Source organism: Vidua chalybeata, chromosome 9, assembly GCF_026979565.1.
Source record: "Vidua chalybeata isolate OUT-0048 chromosome 9, bVidCha1 merged haplotype, whole genome shotgun sequence".
Taxonomy (NCBI): Eukaryota; Metazoa; Chordata; class Aves; order Passeriformes; family Viduidae; genus Vidua; species Vidua chalybeata.
Window position 1 is genome coordinate 31,419,983 of NC_071538.1, and position 13,425 is coordinate 31,433,407.

At 45.4% G+C, this 13,425-nt stretch overlaps 2 protein-coding genes and 1 long non-coding RNA gene across 5 annotated transcripts; 2 read left to right on the forward strand and 1 right to left on the reverse strand.

Moving 5' to 3' along the window:
- Window positions 1-832: 832 nt before the first annotated feature.
- Window positions 833-6,604, forward strand: CACYBP (calcyclin binding protein). The gene is made up of 6 exons (XM_053950363.1): window positions 833-1,064; window positions 1,621-1,813; window positions 2,503-2,599; window positions 3,085-3,184; window positions 4,498-4,592; window positions 6,285-6,604. The coding sequence occupies exons 1-6, from the start codon at window positions 1,044-1,046 to the stop codon at window positions 6,442-6,444; spliced, it is 666 nt and encodes a 221-aa protein (XP_053806338.1). The 5' UTR covers window positions 833-1,043; the 3' UTR covers window positions 6,445-6,604.
- Window positions 6,605-7,821: 1,217 nt separating this feature from the next.
- MRPS14 (mitochondrial ribosomal protein S14) lies at window positions 7,822-10,724 on the reverse strand. 3 transcript variants are annotated; one of them, XM_053950364.1, is made up of 3 exons: window positions 10,507-10,724; window positions 9,588-9,746; window positions 7,822-8,320 (listed from the first exon to the last, which is right to left on the reverse strand). In XM_053950364.1, exons 1-3 carry the CDS (start codon window positions 10,636-10,638, stop codon window positions 8,138-8,140), a joined length of 474 nt encoding a protein of 157 aa, XP_053806339.1. In that variant the 5' UTR covers window positions 10,639-10,724; the 3' UTR covers window positions 7,822-8,137. The 3 variants fall into 3 exon arrangements, with proteins under 3 accessions (XP_053806339.1, XP_053806342.1, XP_053806340.1); XM_053950367.1 differs by lacking the exon at window positions 10,507-10,724 and adding an exon at window positions 10,042-10,107; XM_053950365.1 differs by lacking the exon at window positions 10,507-10,724 and adding an exon at window positions 9,867-10,000.
- A 128-nt stretch (window positions 10,725-10,852) lies between these two features.
- LOC128792174 (uncharacterized) lies at window positions 10,853-12,396 on the forward strand. The gene is made up of 2 exons (XR_008432331.1): window positions 10,853-11,275; window positions 11,969-12,396. It is a non-coding gene; the product is annotated as an uncharacterized LOC128792174 (long non-coding RNA).
- The last annotated feature ends 1,029 nt before the right edge of the window (window positions 12,397-13,425 follow it).

Below are 13,425 nucleotides of genomic sequence, written 5' to 3' on the forward strand. Positions count from 1 at the left end.
GCCAAATGCTCTATAAATAAAAGCTACATTTTCCTTGCAAATGGTTTGATAACTATGTCTCTTACTCACAAAGTCACTCCCAGAGTACACATTGTGGCATTACAGGTCAGGAACAATTTCCCAACAGTAACTTACTCTCTGGGTTTGTTGTAGAAAGCTTATTATGCATTTGTTCTGAGGGGTCTCCCTGTGCGGTGGTGTGTGTTGAGGGCATTGTGCCATCCATCGAACTTCTATTGGATTTGTTTGTTTTTTAATTGCTGAAATCTTCAAACTTGAAAGCTTAAACCTTGCTGGAGTTGATCTTGGAGGACTTTTCCAACCTTAATAACCATGAAAATAAGGAGCAGACACAGAACAGGGCACTTAAGTTTATAAGCCCATCTTCCTTTACAGGCCACGAACAGAGATTTCTTCCCCTTTGATCACTACCTCCCCCACATGAGCCTGATACTCTCTGCCTGAAGAAGGAAAACAACACTTTATTTCGCAAAATTAATCTAGGACCTTGATAGCCACAAGCTCAGGGGCATCTGCTGTAAAATGAGGGGGAGATTTCCGATCGCCAAACGAAAACCCAGCGCGGGCCCGCCTCAGGCGTCCCTCACACTGAGCAGCCCCGGGGCCGGGAAAAGCCCCCGCTCCCACCCGTCCCTCAGAGCCCGGGGGGCGGGGAAGATCCTGGTCCCATCCGTCCCTCAGAGCCCGGGGGGCGGGGAAGATCCTGGTCCCATCCGTCCCTCAGAGCCCGAGGGGCGGGGAAGATCCTGGTCCCATCCGTCCCTCAGAGCCCGAGGGGCGGGGAAGATCCTGGTCCCATCCGTCCCTCAGAGCCCGGGGGGCGGGGAAGATCCTGGTCCCATCCGTCCCTCAGAGCCCGAGGGGCGGGGAAGATCCTGGTCCCGCCCGTCCCTCAGAGCTGGAGCGGGCGGGGGGAGAAGCTCTCGGTCCCGCCCGTCCCTCAGAGCCGGAGCGGGCGGGGCCGTTGCCTGCGCGTCACTTCCTGCGACCGGAAGGTTCTAGAGGTTGCACGGGGAGCCGCCATGGCCGTGGCGCGGGAGGAGGTGAGGCGATTCCCGACTTTGCTCCCCGGGCGCAGGCGGGGTCCTGGGCGAGGGGCAGCGGTGTGGCCCAGGCTGGGAGGTGGGGAGCCGTCAGTCCCCGCGTTCGCTGAGGGCTGTGGAGGTCTCTCCTCGCGGCGGTGCATGTTGAGGGAGCTGTGCCATCCGCCCTGCTTCTGTTGGTTCCTGTTGGTTTTTAATGTATGAAGAGTTAAGCACTGAAAGCTTAAACCTTGTCTGAATTGACGGTCTTGGATGTCTTTTCCAGTCTTGTGCTCTGAGATGGCCGTGGTTGAGCAGGGGAGTTGCACCCTTCCTGCCCGACCCCTTCTGTGTTCTCTGAATTAGGATTCTGTGGTTGTACATACCTACAGGAGCGGACGGGGGTGAGGAAGGGATGATTCCGTGCTTGACTGGTTGTAGTGGGAAACTAAACCACTGACCTGATAAATCTGAAATTCCAGCATCTGGAATACGTGAAATTGTCACACAAAGCTGTGAACCCTCAGCACAAAGAATGTATCCGATGTATACGCGTGATCCCTTGTTTTTGAACCAGTTGCAGAAAGATTTGGAAGAGGTTAAGGAGCTGCTCACGAATGCCACTAGGAAGCGGGTGCGTGATGTCCTTGTGGCAGAGAAACAAAAGCTGGAGCTGGAGATCAAGAATCAGCCTCCGCCAAAGCCAAAAGATGTGGCAGATGAAGAAAAGTCATCACTGGGAGGGTACACAGTGAAGATAAACAATTATGGTAGGATTATTTTTCTAGAGCTCTAGCATCTCTCTGAAGAGATGGCAGGGTGGCATTACTGGGAGTTAGAGTTGCCACTTAGCATCATAGTGAAGCCTTAATTGTTTATTCCACATCTCCAGTGTTTATTCCACACTGGAGACCCCACTTTAAAAGCTGCCACGTGTTTACTTGCCATTCGAACCCTGGTGTGTATTGATCATGTTTGTGTGATAGTGTTTGGTGGGATGCATTAAGTATCCTTGCTGTACGAGCTGGTATTTTTCCATTGCTTAGTGTTTAGCAGGAATGTAAGAGTAAGCCTTGGCTTCTCTGCTCCCCATGTAGGTGAGAGGAGAGGGAATTGCTCAAGATGCAGGGAGTAGGGGAAGAAGTGGGTCAAGGAAACTGCAGCAGGAGCGAACAGCTGGCTCTGACTCCCCCTGCACAGCTTGGGTTGCTCTCTTTTGACCTGAGCTGATACTTGGGTTTTCTCAGAATTTGCAGGGGTGAGGGAGCAAGGCTACATAGGGGAACCTCCCTTTGCTCTCAAGTTATTCCTGAATAATTCATGTTTTCCTTTTATCGCTCTGAAAATTGCTTCAGTAAGGAAAAGAGTCTAGTTGTTCTAGGGGGTTTTGTGGGGGAAGTTGGAGTGCATGAAGCTTATGGAGGAAAGGTAGAACTTAATCTCTTTTTTTCACTTCCAGGTTGGGATCAGTCAGATAAGTTTGTTAAGATTTATATCTCTTTAAATGGTGTCCAGAAGCTTCCAGCTGAGAGTGTGCAGGTGAATTTCACAGAGAGGTGAGTTCATCTTGTAGCACAGCAAGAACACTGAAATGCAGGAGTGTTGGATTAGCCTTTTTTTCTCCACTCCCTTTTTTCTTTTTTTAAACTTCAGTTGTATTAGCTTTTAGTAGCACTTGAGGGTATCAGGGTGTTTTTGTTTTACAAGTGCACCTCACCATGCTTGACAGGGCACATAGTGTTAGCCCTGGGTATTTGTGGTGATAGAACTGAGGTGTACTTTAAGGAAATTTGAGTTTCCAAGTTTGTAGGTAGAAAGGATCCTAAAGATCTTGATTTGTTGTGAGTCTCGATTGGTCCTTTTAATTTCTCTGTTAAAACTGAACTTTTTGAGAGGTCTGAGAATAACCTAATTCAAGCCTGTCGGCCTGCTTTCCCAAGAAGTACTCTGCTTTCCTAAGAAATACACCTACTGAAGGGTTTTCAGACAGTGTAATGATTGGAATATTTCTGCCTTTCCTCCCTCCACTTCCTGAGTCCAGGTCATTTGATCTGCTAGTGAAGAATCTGAATGGGAAGAACTACACCATGACCTTCAACAACCTCCTGAAGCCCATCTCTGTGGAAGGCAGCTCTAGAAAGGTCAGTGCACCTTGTCTGTTAGAGGTAATTTAGGGCCCTCACAGAGTATCATGTTCATTGCCTGGCTAGTTCAGGAGACTCTGTTCTAATGTTCAGTCCCTCCCTTTTGCTGCTAAATCTCTGCGCTGTGAACATGAGTCTTAGTAATCTGTGATTGTCATAACTGCAGAATTAGTCTCTGGAATCCTATTTCAAGAGATCATGTCTGGATATTTAATAGCTCACCAACAGGATTTCAGAAATAATTAAGCAGAAAACACCACCAAGTGTTCATTTGCATCCTTGTGCTTTTAAATACCTCTGAGAAATTCTTTGCAATTTTAAAAGATTTGTCAGCAGACTGAAATCTTGGGAAGCTTGAATAGGCTTAATTCCCAAAGCCAAGTGTGGAACCTGCTTTGCCTTACTAGGGGTTTGTTGCTCCAGAACTGAACACTGGTGTGCTGGTTTAACCCTAGCAGGGTGTTAATTTTGTAAGGGAAAAATTAACTCTATCCCAGCCAAAACCAGGACAACTAGTACGATTGTACTGCTGCTGACTGGGGATATCCATACTCCGCTGCTTGTGGCACCTTTCCAGGCTGAGGTGTGTCACAAACCTCCTGTGAGTTCTCTGTTGTGTTTGGTGACATCAGATGTGAAGAACTACTGGTTCAATTAGAAACTGGCCTAAAATTAGTACAGAGTGAAATTAAACCAGCTGAAATAAATGAGAGTGATGCTCTGGTGATTTATAATACAGTATGAAAGCGAGCAGTGGTCATGTACTTGTTAAACCAAGCTAAAGCTGTGGCAGGCAGGAGATCTTTGTGAAATTTAGGTCAGGGTTGCAAGTCAGCAGGCTTTGTAACTTGCAAACATGTTGCAAGATTACTCAATACCCCGAAACTAGTTTCTTGTCCTTGGAGAAATAAATTGGAGGAGCCTCTACTTCAACTTGGTACGCTTGGAGAAGTCTAGTAAATATAGTCACTCTTTACCAAGCAGTCCTGGGTGCTGGAGCATCCTTTAAATCACTGGACAGTGTTCCTGCAGCACTTTATGTTCTTCTATATTGGCAGTGTAAGTCTGTACTAGTATTATATTAACCACATGTATAAATTGTCCACAGTGGAGTTAATACTTTGTACCCTGAGGCTGAGAACATGCTGTAATTTTTGTATGCTACATAATAATGGATAGCTGAGAAAAATGTTCAGGAATATGTGAGTATGGAAGAGGCTTAAGTTGTTACAAGCTAACCTTTATCATTTTGACTGGCATCCCTTTATGAAGCATTCTAAATTCATGCCTTGCTGTTTTTCACCATACAGATAAAGACAGACATGATCCTTGTCATGTGTAAGAAGAAGCGGGAGGAAAAATGGGATTGTCTCACTCAAGTGGAAAAAGAAAGCAAAGAGAAAGAGTAAGTGTCTTTTCAGCCCTCCGTCTTGTTTTCCATTTCCTGTTCTCTGTGTTGTTTCAGGACTGTTGGGAGAGATCTGTACTGACTGTGCAGTTACTCTGAGGATGGGTGGTCTGGGGGACAGGCCCTGACATGTTGGAGGATCGTTAGGTTGGGATTTCTTTTGATACTTGTAGGACTGCAAGCGGAAGAAATATACTTTGAGTAGCTGCCATTCCTCCCCTGTTTTATTGCTAATGATGAAGGCTGCATCATAGGACATATGATAGGGAAGACCTGCAGTGAGAGTTCTAAAGGGAATCAACCAGTGAAAGGTTCATTTGCATTTTGATGGCTGCATTAATTGCAAAAACTGCATTAGTGAGGTGACTGTTTTTAGATAAAGTGTGTATTATATAGAATTACATGGGTAGATCCCCTGCAGCTCTACTGGTCAAAATAATTATTGTCACCTGTGTCTGAGGTACCTGCACAAAAATCCCAGCATGCTTTTGGCAAAGCAGGTCTTTGTTTACTTAGATGGTTTTCCAAAGTCTCAAGCAAGTTTGAAACACTTCAAGTGCTTGGGAGCAGCAGGCAGCTTAGACATACACAGGTATGAGGGTGGTAAATGACAACAGGAAACACCTGAGGGCAAGAGACTTTATAATATATATATATATATGTATATCATATAATGATTTAATGTTATTTTACATGTATAGCCACCTTGAAGAATGAGAACACAATTAAGACTTTTATCCCTGCCAACAACAATTATTTTTGTATGTTTTTAGGGTGATTTGCTAAAACTGATCAGGCATAAGTACCTGAATTTAGGGCAAAACGGCCTTCTCTACTCAAATGGCTTCACAGGAGATTTAAGAGGAAGTGACTTGACAATTAATGCAGTTTTCTGGAGGGACGGGGCACTTTGTTAAACCTGTATCTTGTGCAGAGAATTCCCGAACATTTACTGTTTGTCAAAGGAACGGCTCCAGAAATGCTGCTCCCAGCCAGGGTTTGTGCAGCCGATGGTTAGCCCTGAATGTGAGGAAATTGCTCCCTCTGCTGATCTGTTTGCATCTGCTGTGTTTTTGAGATAGACTGCGCTAGAACTACCTACAGGATTTTGGAAAATGGGATAGAGAGTGCATTATTTATAGTCGGGTCATACAGGCCATGTCCTCCACGTGTGCTGACTGCTTGTGCCACTGTTCATCACCTGAGAAAATTGCTTTGCAATGTAATGTGTTAAGAAGTCAGTTAACCTCTGGAGATCATCTGAAAAATGGGAAGCAGAAAAAAAGCCTTTTGGGTTGTGAATGTGGTCTCTCCAAAGAGCCTGATGTGGACATTTCTCCATTTTTATTCACCTGTTATGTAACACATGGCAGGTATTGGCACTTTTCTGTGTGTTATATTTCACTTCTGCTTCCTGCAGTTAATTTTGGGAGTGCTTCCAGGGTCACGTTTACTGCAAAATGCTTCACATCAAAATACTGTCCCACCCCATGGGACATCTCTAGGTATACTACTCAGCTTGCACTTGGTTTAAGGGTGTTTCTTAGGATTCTTCCTATTTGGAAGCCGACTGAAACTGCCATGATCTAAAGACTTTGCCAAAGCAAACGTCCCATTACCAGGATGTTTCAAACATTAGCACTTACTTTTGTTGGGTATACCTGACCTTCTCATGTATCTGTCTTGCAGGAAGGCTGCCTATGACACCACAGATCCTAGTGAAGGGCTTATGAACATTTTAAAAAAGATGTATGCGGAAGGGGACGATGAGATGAAGCGCACCATCAATAAGGCCTGGGTTGAAAGCAGAGAAAAGCAGTACAAAGGGGACATACCAATGGATATCTGAAAGTACTCTAAGGGCCGCCTTAAAACTGATCTTCCATGTGAGACACGCTGAGCTGCAAAGATCATCGTTTACATAACCTTCTTCCAAGCAAAGACAGTCATTTTCCATTTCAGGTTGGAGAAAATATTTAAATAAAATAGCTTACAAAGCATTTCCGTCAGTCAAGTGGTTCAGCATTTCCTGAGGAGTGAAGCATAGGATATATATCCTTACTTTCCTTGAGAAAGCCTCTCAGATGAGTGGGGAGTGCTGTGAGACTGAGCACAGAATGTAAAAGTAAAGCAGTCTTAAACTAGGATGGGCCAAGGCCTCTGTTGCCAGTGGCAGCTGGACCCATGTGGTTGCTGGGGCTAGTGTCATGCTCACTTCACAGGGTGTAGCTTTCTGATTAAAAATGGGAAAGTGCTGAACTATAAAGCATGTCACAAAGGGAGAACTGCTGAAGAAAGCAGAACCTCTAAGCATTTGATAGTTAAGCAGAAACAATATGGTGTTAATCCTGTGGTAATCAAATTTAATGATTACTCTGATTAAATGATTATTATTCCTGCCTAATTACTATTACTATGAATTTTGGAAATCAAAGTGCTTGGGCTGTGAGCCCATCTGAGATGGCATCAGTCAGGATGCAGTCTGCAGTCATCAGCAGGAGACCAGGGATAGGGAACTTGCCCTGGCTCCAGCAGTGTAAAATAGGAAACAAGGGATAAGGTCCACTTTCTCCATCAACTTTGAAAGGGTTTTAAGGTAAGAGAGTAAGTATATTAAGATGGCTCATACACCAAAGTACAACTCAGCTGGGTGTGATGGGTTGCTGTCAGTTTCCTGCTAGTGATATTTGGCCTTTTTACTGCCACCTCTCAGCCCCTGCTGGGGAGGGGGATGTAGCAGCCACTGCCCTCCTTTACTGCAGTGCTTTGAAGAAGAGTACAGGGCAAACATGACCTTAGCAGCAAGCCTGTTGTTAATTGTGTCCTTCCTGCCTCCTTCTCATGTGTCTCCCAAGGACAGATTTGTTGCTACCTGTGATTTAAGGAAGCCATTACTCTCCTGTTAGGGTCTGGACTAGGGCTTCCTTGCCATCTTGTTCTTGAAGCATGGGACCAAGCGCTGCACTACGAACAGGAGAAATACCAGCACAGTGTACTGTCTAACAGGTCCTTTAGCCACTTTGCTCATTAATACATGTATATATTGAGTTAGCATAGCAAGAATATCTAAACTTGAGGCCATGTTTTATTCCCACTCTGTGCTTGCCCTTGTTCACAGCAGAATACCACTTTGTCCTGTTGTGCAGTTTTACTGATGCTTTTACCCAAACTACCATGATGAACTTACCGTATGATGGCAACAAAAAAAAAAAAGCTTAAACGAGCCTTGTGCTGTATGTCTTTATTTCTAATATTGCCCATACCACAAACCTCAGCTTAGTTCTGCAACCATCACATACTGATTTTTTTCTCACAATCCAACTGCCTCTCACACAGACCAGTTCAGTGCAGTTGTGCTGCTGCTTGTCAGCTGATACCAATTGTAATCCAGTGAGTTTAATGAATCAGCACAACTTCTCATCCTTCCCATATTCGTTTGACATTGATGCTGGGCTCTGAGGCAGGACAATCTTGCTTTAATTACGCACACAAATGAACCTGGTTTGTTTCTTCTGCCAGAATGCACATCCACGTGGAGATTACTACCACATGGCTCTCTGTACACCGGACATCTGAGCGTGGTCAGCAAAGTGGCGGAAAACAATTCTGCTGAGCCTCCAACGCCGCTTAACCCCTCGAGGGCGGGATGTCAGGACACAGCGGTTCCGGATCCTCACAGGGCAGCTGTCCCGGGGCAGGGCAGCAATCTCTTTATCAGCCACTTCCTAAAACAAGACCAAAGCACAAAAGTTTATCTGTGTTCCCTGGGATTTAAAGGGGGCCTTACTGCCAGACCTCACAATCCAGACATAGAGTAGGTACCATCACAAGTTTCTCTACCACCTCATGAATAAGCTTTGCTATTTAATTGGGAGCTTTCACCTCACTCAGCCCACCCTTTCTGGGCATTCCAAAAGTGAATGTAAACTGATCCACATGGAGACCCCCAAATTAATCCTATTACGTGGATAGAACAATGTCAAGCCACTAATTTTAACCAGTCAAATCAGCTCGTCTCTGTCCTTGTTCCAGGGTGGGCTAGCCCTCTAAGAGACCCAAGATTTTATCTTCTTACAGACTAAATAACCTCAAGCCAGGAATTACAGTTAGTCAAAAATGCACTTGGCTTTCTCCTCGTTGCAGGGTAGGCTAGTCCTTTCAGATGAGCTGAATTTAAATATATGTTGTTTATTAACTGCCTGCTGAGGTAGCATGCTTTGATGTCAGTAGAAGGGATCTCATATAGGGTTCTTTGGAAGGTGTTACAAGATCTTTTGGGGCTTTTTTCTGTATTGATTTTGCCTCGTAAGGACATCCAGCACCAGTCAGACTTGCCCAAGAATGGTAAAGTCAATATATAAAAGCAAATTCATACACTTTCTCTCCCAGGATGTGTAACTATCATGGCCGGATCAAATACAGGAATAATCTGATACATGCAAATATTTTTGGTGCTTAGTAAGGCAGGCTGAGAGCAGGGCAGTCAATTTTTAAGAACAGTTGTAACACCCAGATCTGATGCAGGTTTCATATGCTTGTAGATCAGGCAAGTAAAATTAAATACTTCTAATTGCACAGATTGGTGGCTTGGGCTAGATTAGGCATTCAGATTTTTAAATAAGAAAAAAAATATAGAGTTTTATTATTCTGAATGATTGGAAGAAAATAGGTTTGACAATGTATGTTAGGGGTAGTGTACGCATGAGACTTCACTGTATTTAGTGTTACATACGCTGCTTCCACAAGCACTGGTTTCAAAAAACCCTCATCCCAGTACACACAACCTCCATTCAGGTGAACATGCTGTTGTTGTAAACACCCTCAAAAGGTTGAAGCTATTATGGAATATGACATGATTCTGTGCTTGTGAGCTGGGAAAACAACATCTGTGACCTGGGACAGCCGTTAGGATCTATGAAGTGATTGCCGTGGCCCTGAGCACACCTCAGCCACAAGAGGCACGTGTGGCTGGGTACAGGCAGCTGGCAGTACCTGCAGCTCCTTGGGAAGGATGGAGTTCTTCCGGATGGCGTTGATCCGCAGCCTCTCATCTGCATACTCATATGCCATCTTCCTTCTCTTGACATCCCGCAGCATCCTCCAGTCCACGTGGTAGCTCCGCACCTGCCTTGGGCAGGACAAGGGAAGGACCTGATTAAAAAAATAAAACTTGTGACACCTGCCTGTTGCACGTAGTTTGCCCTAGTCAAGTATGAATTGTTATTTCCATAAAGCATAGAATATCCAGAGTTAGAAGGGACTGACAAATACCGAGTTCAATGCCTGGCCCCAACACGGCCCCCACAATCCCACCGTGTCCCTGAGAGTGGTGCCCAAACAGCCTTTGAGCTCTGGCAGCCTTGGGGCCGTCACCATTCCCTGGGGAGCCTGTTCCAACGCCCGACCACCCGCATGGGGAAAACCTTTTGCTAATCTCCAGCCTAACCCTCCCCTGACACGGCTCCAGCCGTTCCCTCGGGTCCTGTGTCTCCGGCATCGTTTAACTCCTGGAGCACACGTTACACTTCTTTCACCTCATCGCTGTCTGCATCTTCCTCACGAGGGGCAGCACCGAGCTTTGTTCTCTCTGACGACTAAGTGATGCCTTGAGAGCTTCAGCTTTCATATTTTCCAGATTCCGTACTGCATTAGTGTATAACTCTGAACTTCATATAAAGTTAGCAAGTTCTCTTCAGAGAGAGACACAAACAGCCCCAAGCTACACCGAATCCTACATAACACCAGACCCCACGATGTTCCCGCGCCGCGGGGGCAGGGCCGAGCCCACAGCGGTCAAACACTACTCGCACCTCCCCTGCCCGCTCGCCGGCGCCTCGGCCGGGCGGATAGCGTTCCGGAGAGACGCGGGGAAGCAGGGTGAGAGGAATGGAGGGGAGGGAGTCGCTCTGACCTGCCGAGCCGCCCTCAACGCCCAGCACAGCGCGGCAGCCGCCATCTTGCCGCTGCGCCGCGCATGCGCGCAGCCGGGGGCAGTGCCCGCCCTCAGGCCGGCCCGCGGGCCGCTGCCGCTCCTCCGCCACATTCCCGATGTGCCCGGCCCTGTGAACCCCCTGCGGCTGGAAGCGGGATTAGAGCCGCTACCGCTTTGGGGGGCCGTGCCGTGTAGATCTCAAAGGTGCTGTCAGGGCTCGCTGGCACCACCTGTCGTTGGAGGCAGCTGGACCTGCCACAGAAACATCGGGGGCCGGCCGTGGGTGCAGCACAGTAATCCCAGGCTGAAGAGGAACGGCCGTGAAAATGACAGGGAAAGTTGTCCCAGCAGGAAAATTGACGCAGAGGCATCGCCCCGCTGTTGTGGGGTCTCTGTCTGGAACAGCGCGTCCTGACCGCCTGTCCTGCTGCGGGACAAGCAGCTCTGCTAAAGGCTGCGCTAGTTCTGTTTCAAAGGGGTTTTGTTTTGTTTTGTTTTGTTTTTCTTTTTTTTGTTTGTTTGTTTTGCTTGTTGATCACCTAGGACTGTTCCTAAATTCCTAGATTTATACCAGTGGGTTGCAGGATTTTTTCCTACTGGTGGATTTTCAATCGTAGAATATTCTGCATTGGAAGGGACCCATAAGAATCATCGAGTTCAGCTCCTGGCCCCGCACGGGACAACTCTGAGAATTCCACTATGTGCCTGAGAGTGTTGTCCAAACCTTTGCTAATGTCCAAACCTTTGGGTAAGTTACAGCACTTGGCAGACAACACTGAATAATCATAACCCCAAACAGAGAAAAACAAATGGGAAATTCTGCTTCCATTGTTCTTGTTCAGTGAGGGAAACTGTCCTGTTCCACTGACTGTGACTTCGCTTAGGCAGCATTTACAATACGTCTGTTTCGTGGAGATTTCAGGGAGAACATGCATCACGTTTTTGATGATGAATTCATAGTTTTCTGTTTGTATCACCTCATTAGTTGCATTCAATAAGTCATTCAAGAAGCTGGTTCTCTCAGTTTGTCAAGCTGCTTGTTATGTGTGCTAGTTGTTTTACTCAGATATTTGGTGTATTGTACTGGTCCAGAAGTATGTAATAATCTGGAAGAAGTAGCTAGATTGGCTGGCTAATCAAATTTTATTATCCATGCTGCAGTCAGCAGCTTTCCTACGTACTTACTATGGTAGCTTTCTGCTGTTTGCAAGGGGAAAATGTCAAGCTTTTTTCTCTGTAATTGTCTGTAACTTGCTGTTTTTCCAGATGGTAAAATTAATTGGTATATGTATGTATCAGCAAAGCAGATAAAATAGATACAATCAAAGGGGATTTGAATGTTGCAGCATGCATTCTTTTCTACAATATTTTGTATATTCTGTATCTATTATATATATAATATTTTATATATATCTGTATATTTCCCTTTTGTGTTTATTAGATGGTCCAGGTGTGGAAGGAATGGGTGAGAATGCAAAGGAGAACTATTTCTTCAGCCAGGGCTGACTCCCTCCCTTGCTCAACAGCATCACCTGTGTGATTGACTTCCCCAGCTGAGACTAGCAAGAATTAATGATGCCTGTTGATACTCCTCAGGGTGCTACCATCTTCTGCTCCCTCAGCACAGCTTCTGGTTGCAATAAATCAGAGGAACTGTTCAGAATCTGAGGGTTTGTCAGCTAAAAACTGGGCTCAGTAATGCACCTGGTTAAATAACCGTCTGGGTAGTTCTTGAGGGGTTTTTGAAAGTATTGTGCTGAATAAATGTAGTGTTTAACTGCTGCTAAGTTTAAAATATTTTTTAAAATTTATTTTCTGATGTACTCCACCTGAATTTCTCATCATTAATATTACAAATGTGCTTGTTGATACAGTAGTCTCAGTAACAATCCTGTGATTCTTGCAGACGTGTACAGAGCTGGAGAGGCTTTCTGGCTCTTGACTAGTAGCAGAGCATAAAACAAATGGGAAATGGGTCTTCCTGCTGATGGGCAGGAGGAATGCTGAGCAGGGGAATCATTCCCAAATCCAGTGTGCTCTTTAGGTGGTTTGTAAGAGGGAAACGCCCTGAGGCCTCTATTGGTTCCTTTCATCTGGTCCATGGGTTCTTAAACTCACTGCAGGGACGGCTGCTGGTTTGCAGCTGGAGTGGGAAGAGGAGGGGATTTGGTCACTTTTTGGTTTGCTCAAATTACCTTTGCCTGCATCAGAAGGGCTCTGAACCAGACAGCTGAAAGTACTTGATAGGTAAGAGAAAAGAATTTTTAATTTCTTTGAGATTCCTGTTGTTTGTTTTGAGGGAAAACTCAATTTGTCGCTGACTTTAGAGCAGATGCCCTCCAAGGATTTTGAAGCCTTACACAAAGATCAATAATCCTGTATTATCGGCATGTAGTATTATTATTATTATTATTACTACAAAAGGTACAGTAGTATTCAATGGGGTTTTTAAGTCCATTTTGAAGGTCTTAAGCTTTCCCAGGTTGTTTTCTCCAACCATATAAAAGTACATCTCTGTTAATATAAATGAGAGTTTTGCCTTTGGAGCTAATGGAGCTAGGGTTTAACCTGGAAGGGTTTCTTTTTAGAATGCTTGTTCCTAATACATGATATTAGGCAGATACACTAAATCTTCAAGCACTGGGCAGTAGGATGGAAAAAGACTTGCGAAGTTAGATAGTGGGAATCTTTCACACAAATAGTCCATGTTCTCAAGCACTGGGCAGTAGGGTGGAAAAAGACTTGCAGAGTTAGACTGTTGGAATCTTTCACACAAATAGTCCACGTTCTCTCCAGCTTTCATAGTCCCATGCTTTCCTCTGCAATAATTGAAAAGATGTGAACAGGGTTTCTTTCATCCTTCCCTTAGGAGAATATTCTGTGCCTAGTAGATCTGAC

Excerpts from the sequence above, each read along its gene's own strand:
- CACYBP (XM_053950363.1), top strand. The coding sequence starts at position 1,044 with ATGGCCGTGGCGCGGGAGGAG. Across the intron at positions 1,065-1,620 it reads TGGCCGTGGCGCGGGAGGAG|TTGCAGAAAGATTTGGAAGA; the intron begins GTGAGGCGATTC and ends TTTTTGAACCAG. Across the intron at positions 4,593-6,284 it reads AAAGAAAGCAAAGAGAAAGA|GAAGGCTGCCTATGACACCA; the intron begins GTAAGTGTCTTT and ends TCTGTCTTGCAG.
- MRPS14 (XM_053950364.1), bottom strand. The coding sequence starts at position 10,638 with ATGTGGCGGAGGAGCGGCAGCGGCCCGCGGGCCGGCCTGAGGGCGGGC. Across the intron at positions 9,747-10,506 it reads CGTTGAGGGCGGCTCGGCAG|GTCCTTCCCTTGTCCTGCCC; the intron begins GTCAGAGCGACT and ends TTTTTTAATCAG. Across the intron at positions 8,321-9,587 it reads TCCTTCCCAAGGAGCTGCAG|GAAGTGGCTGATAAAGAGAT; the intron begins GTACTGCCAGCT and ends GTCTTGTTTTAG.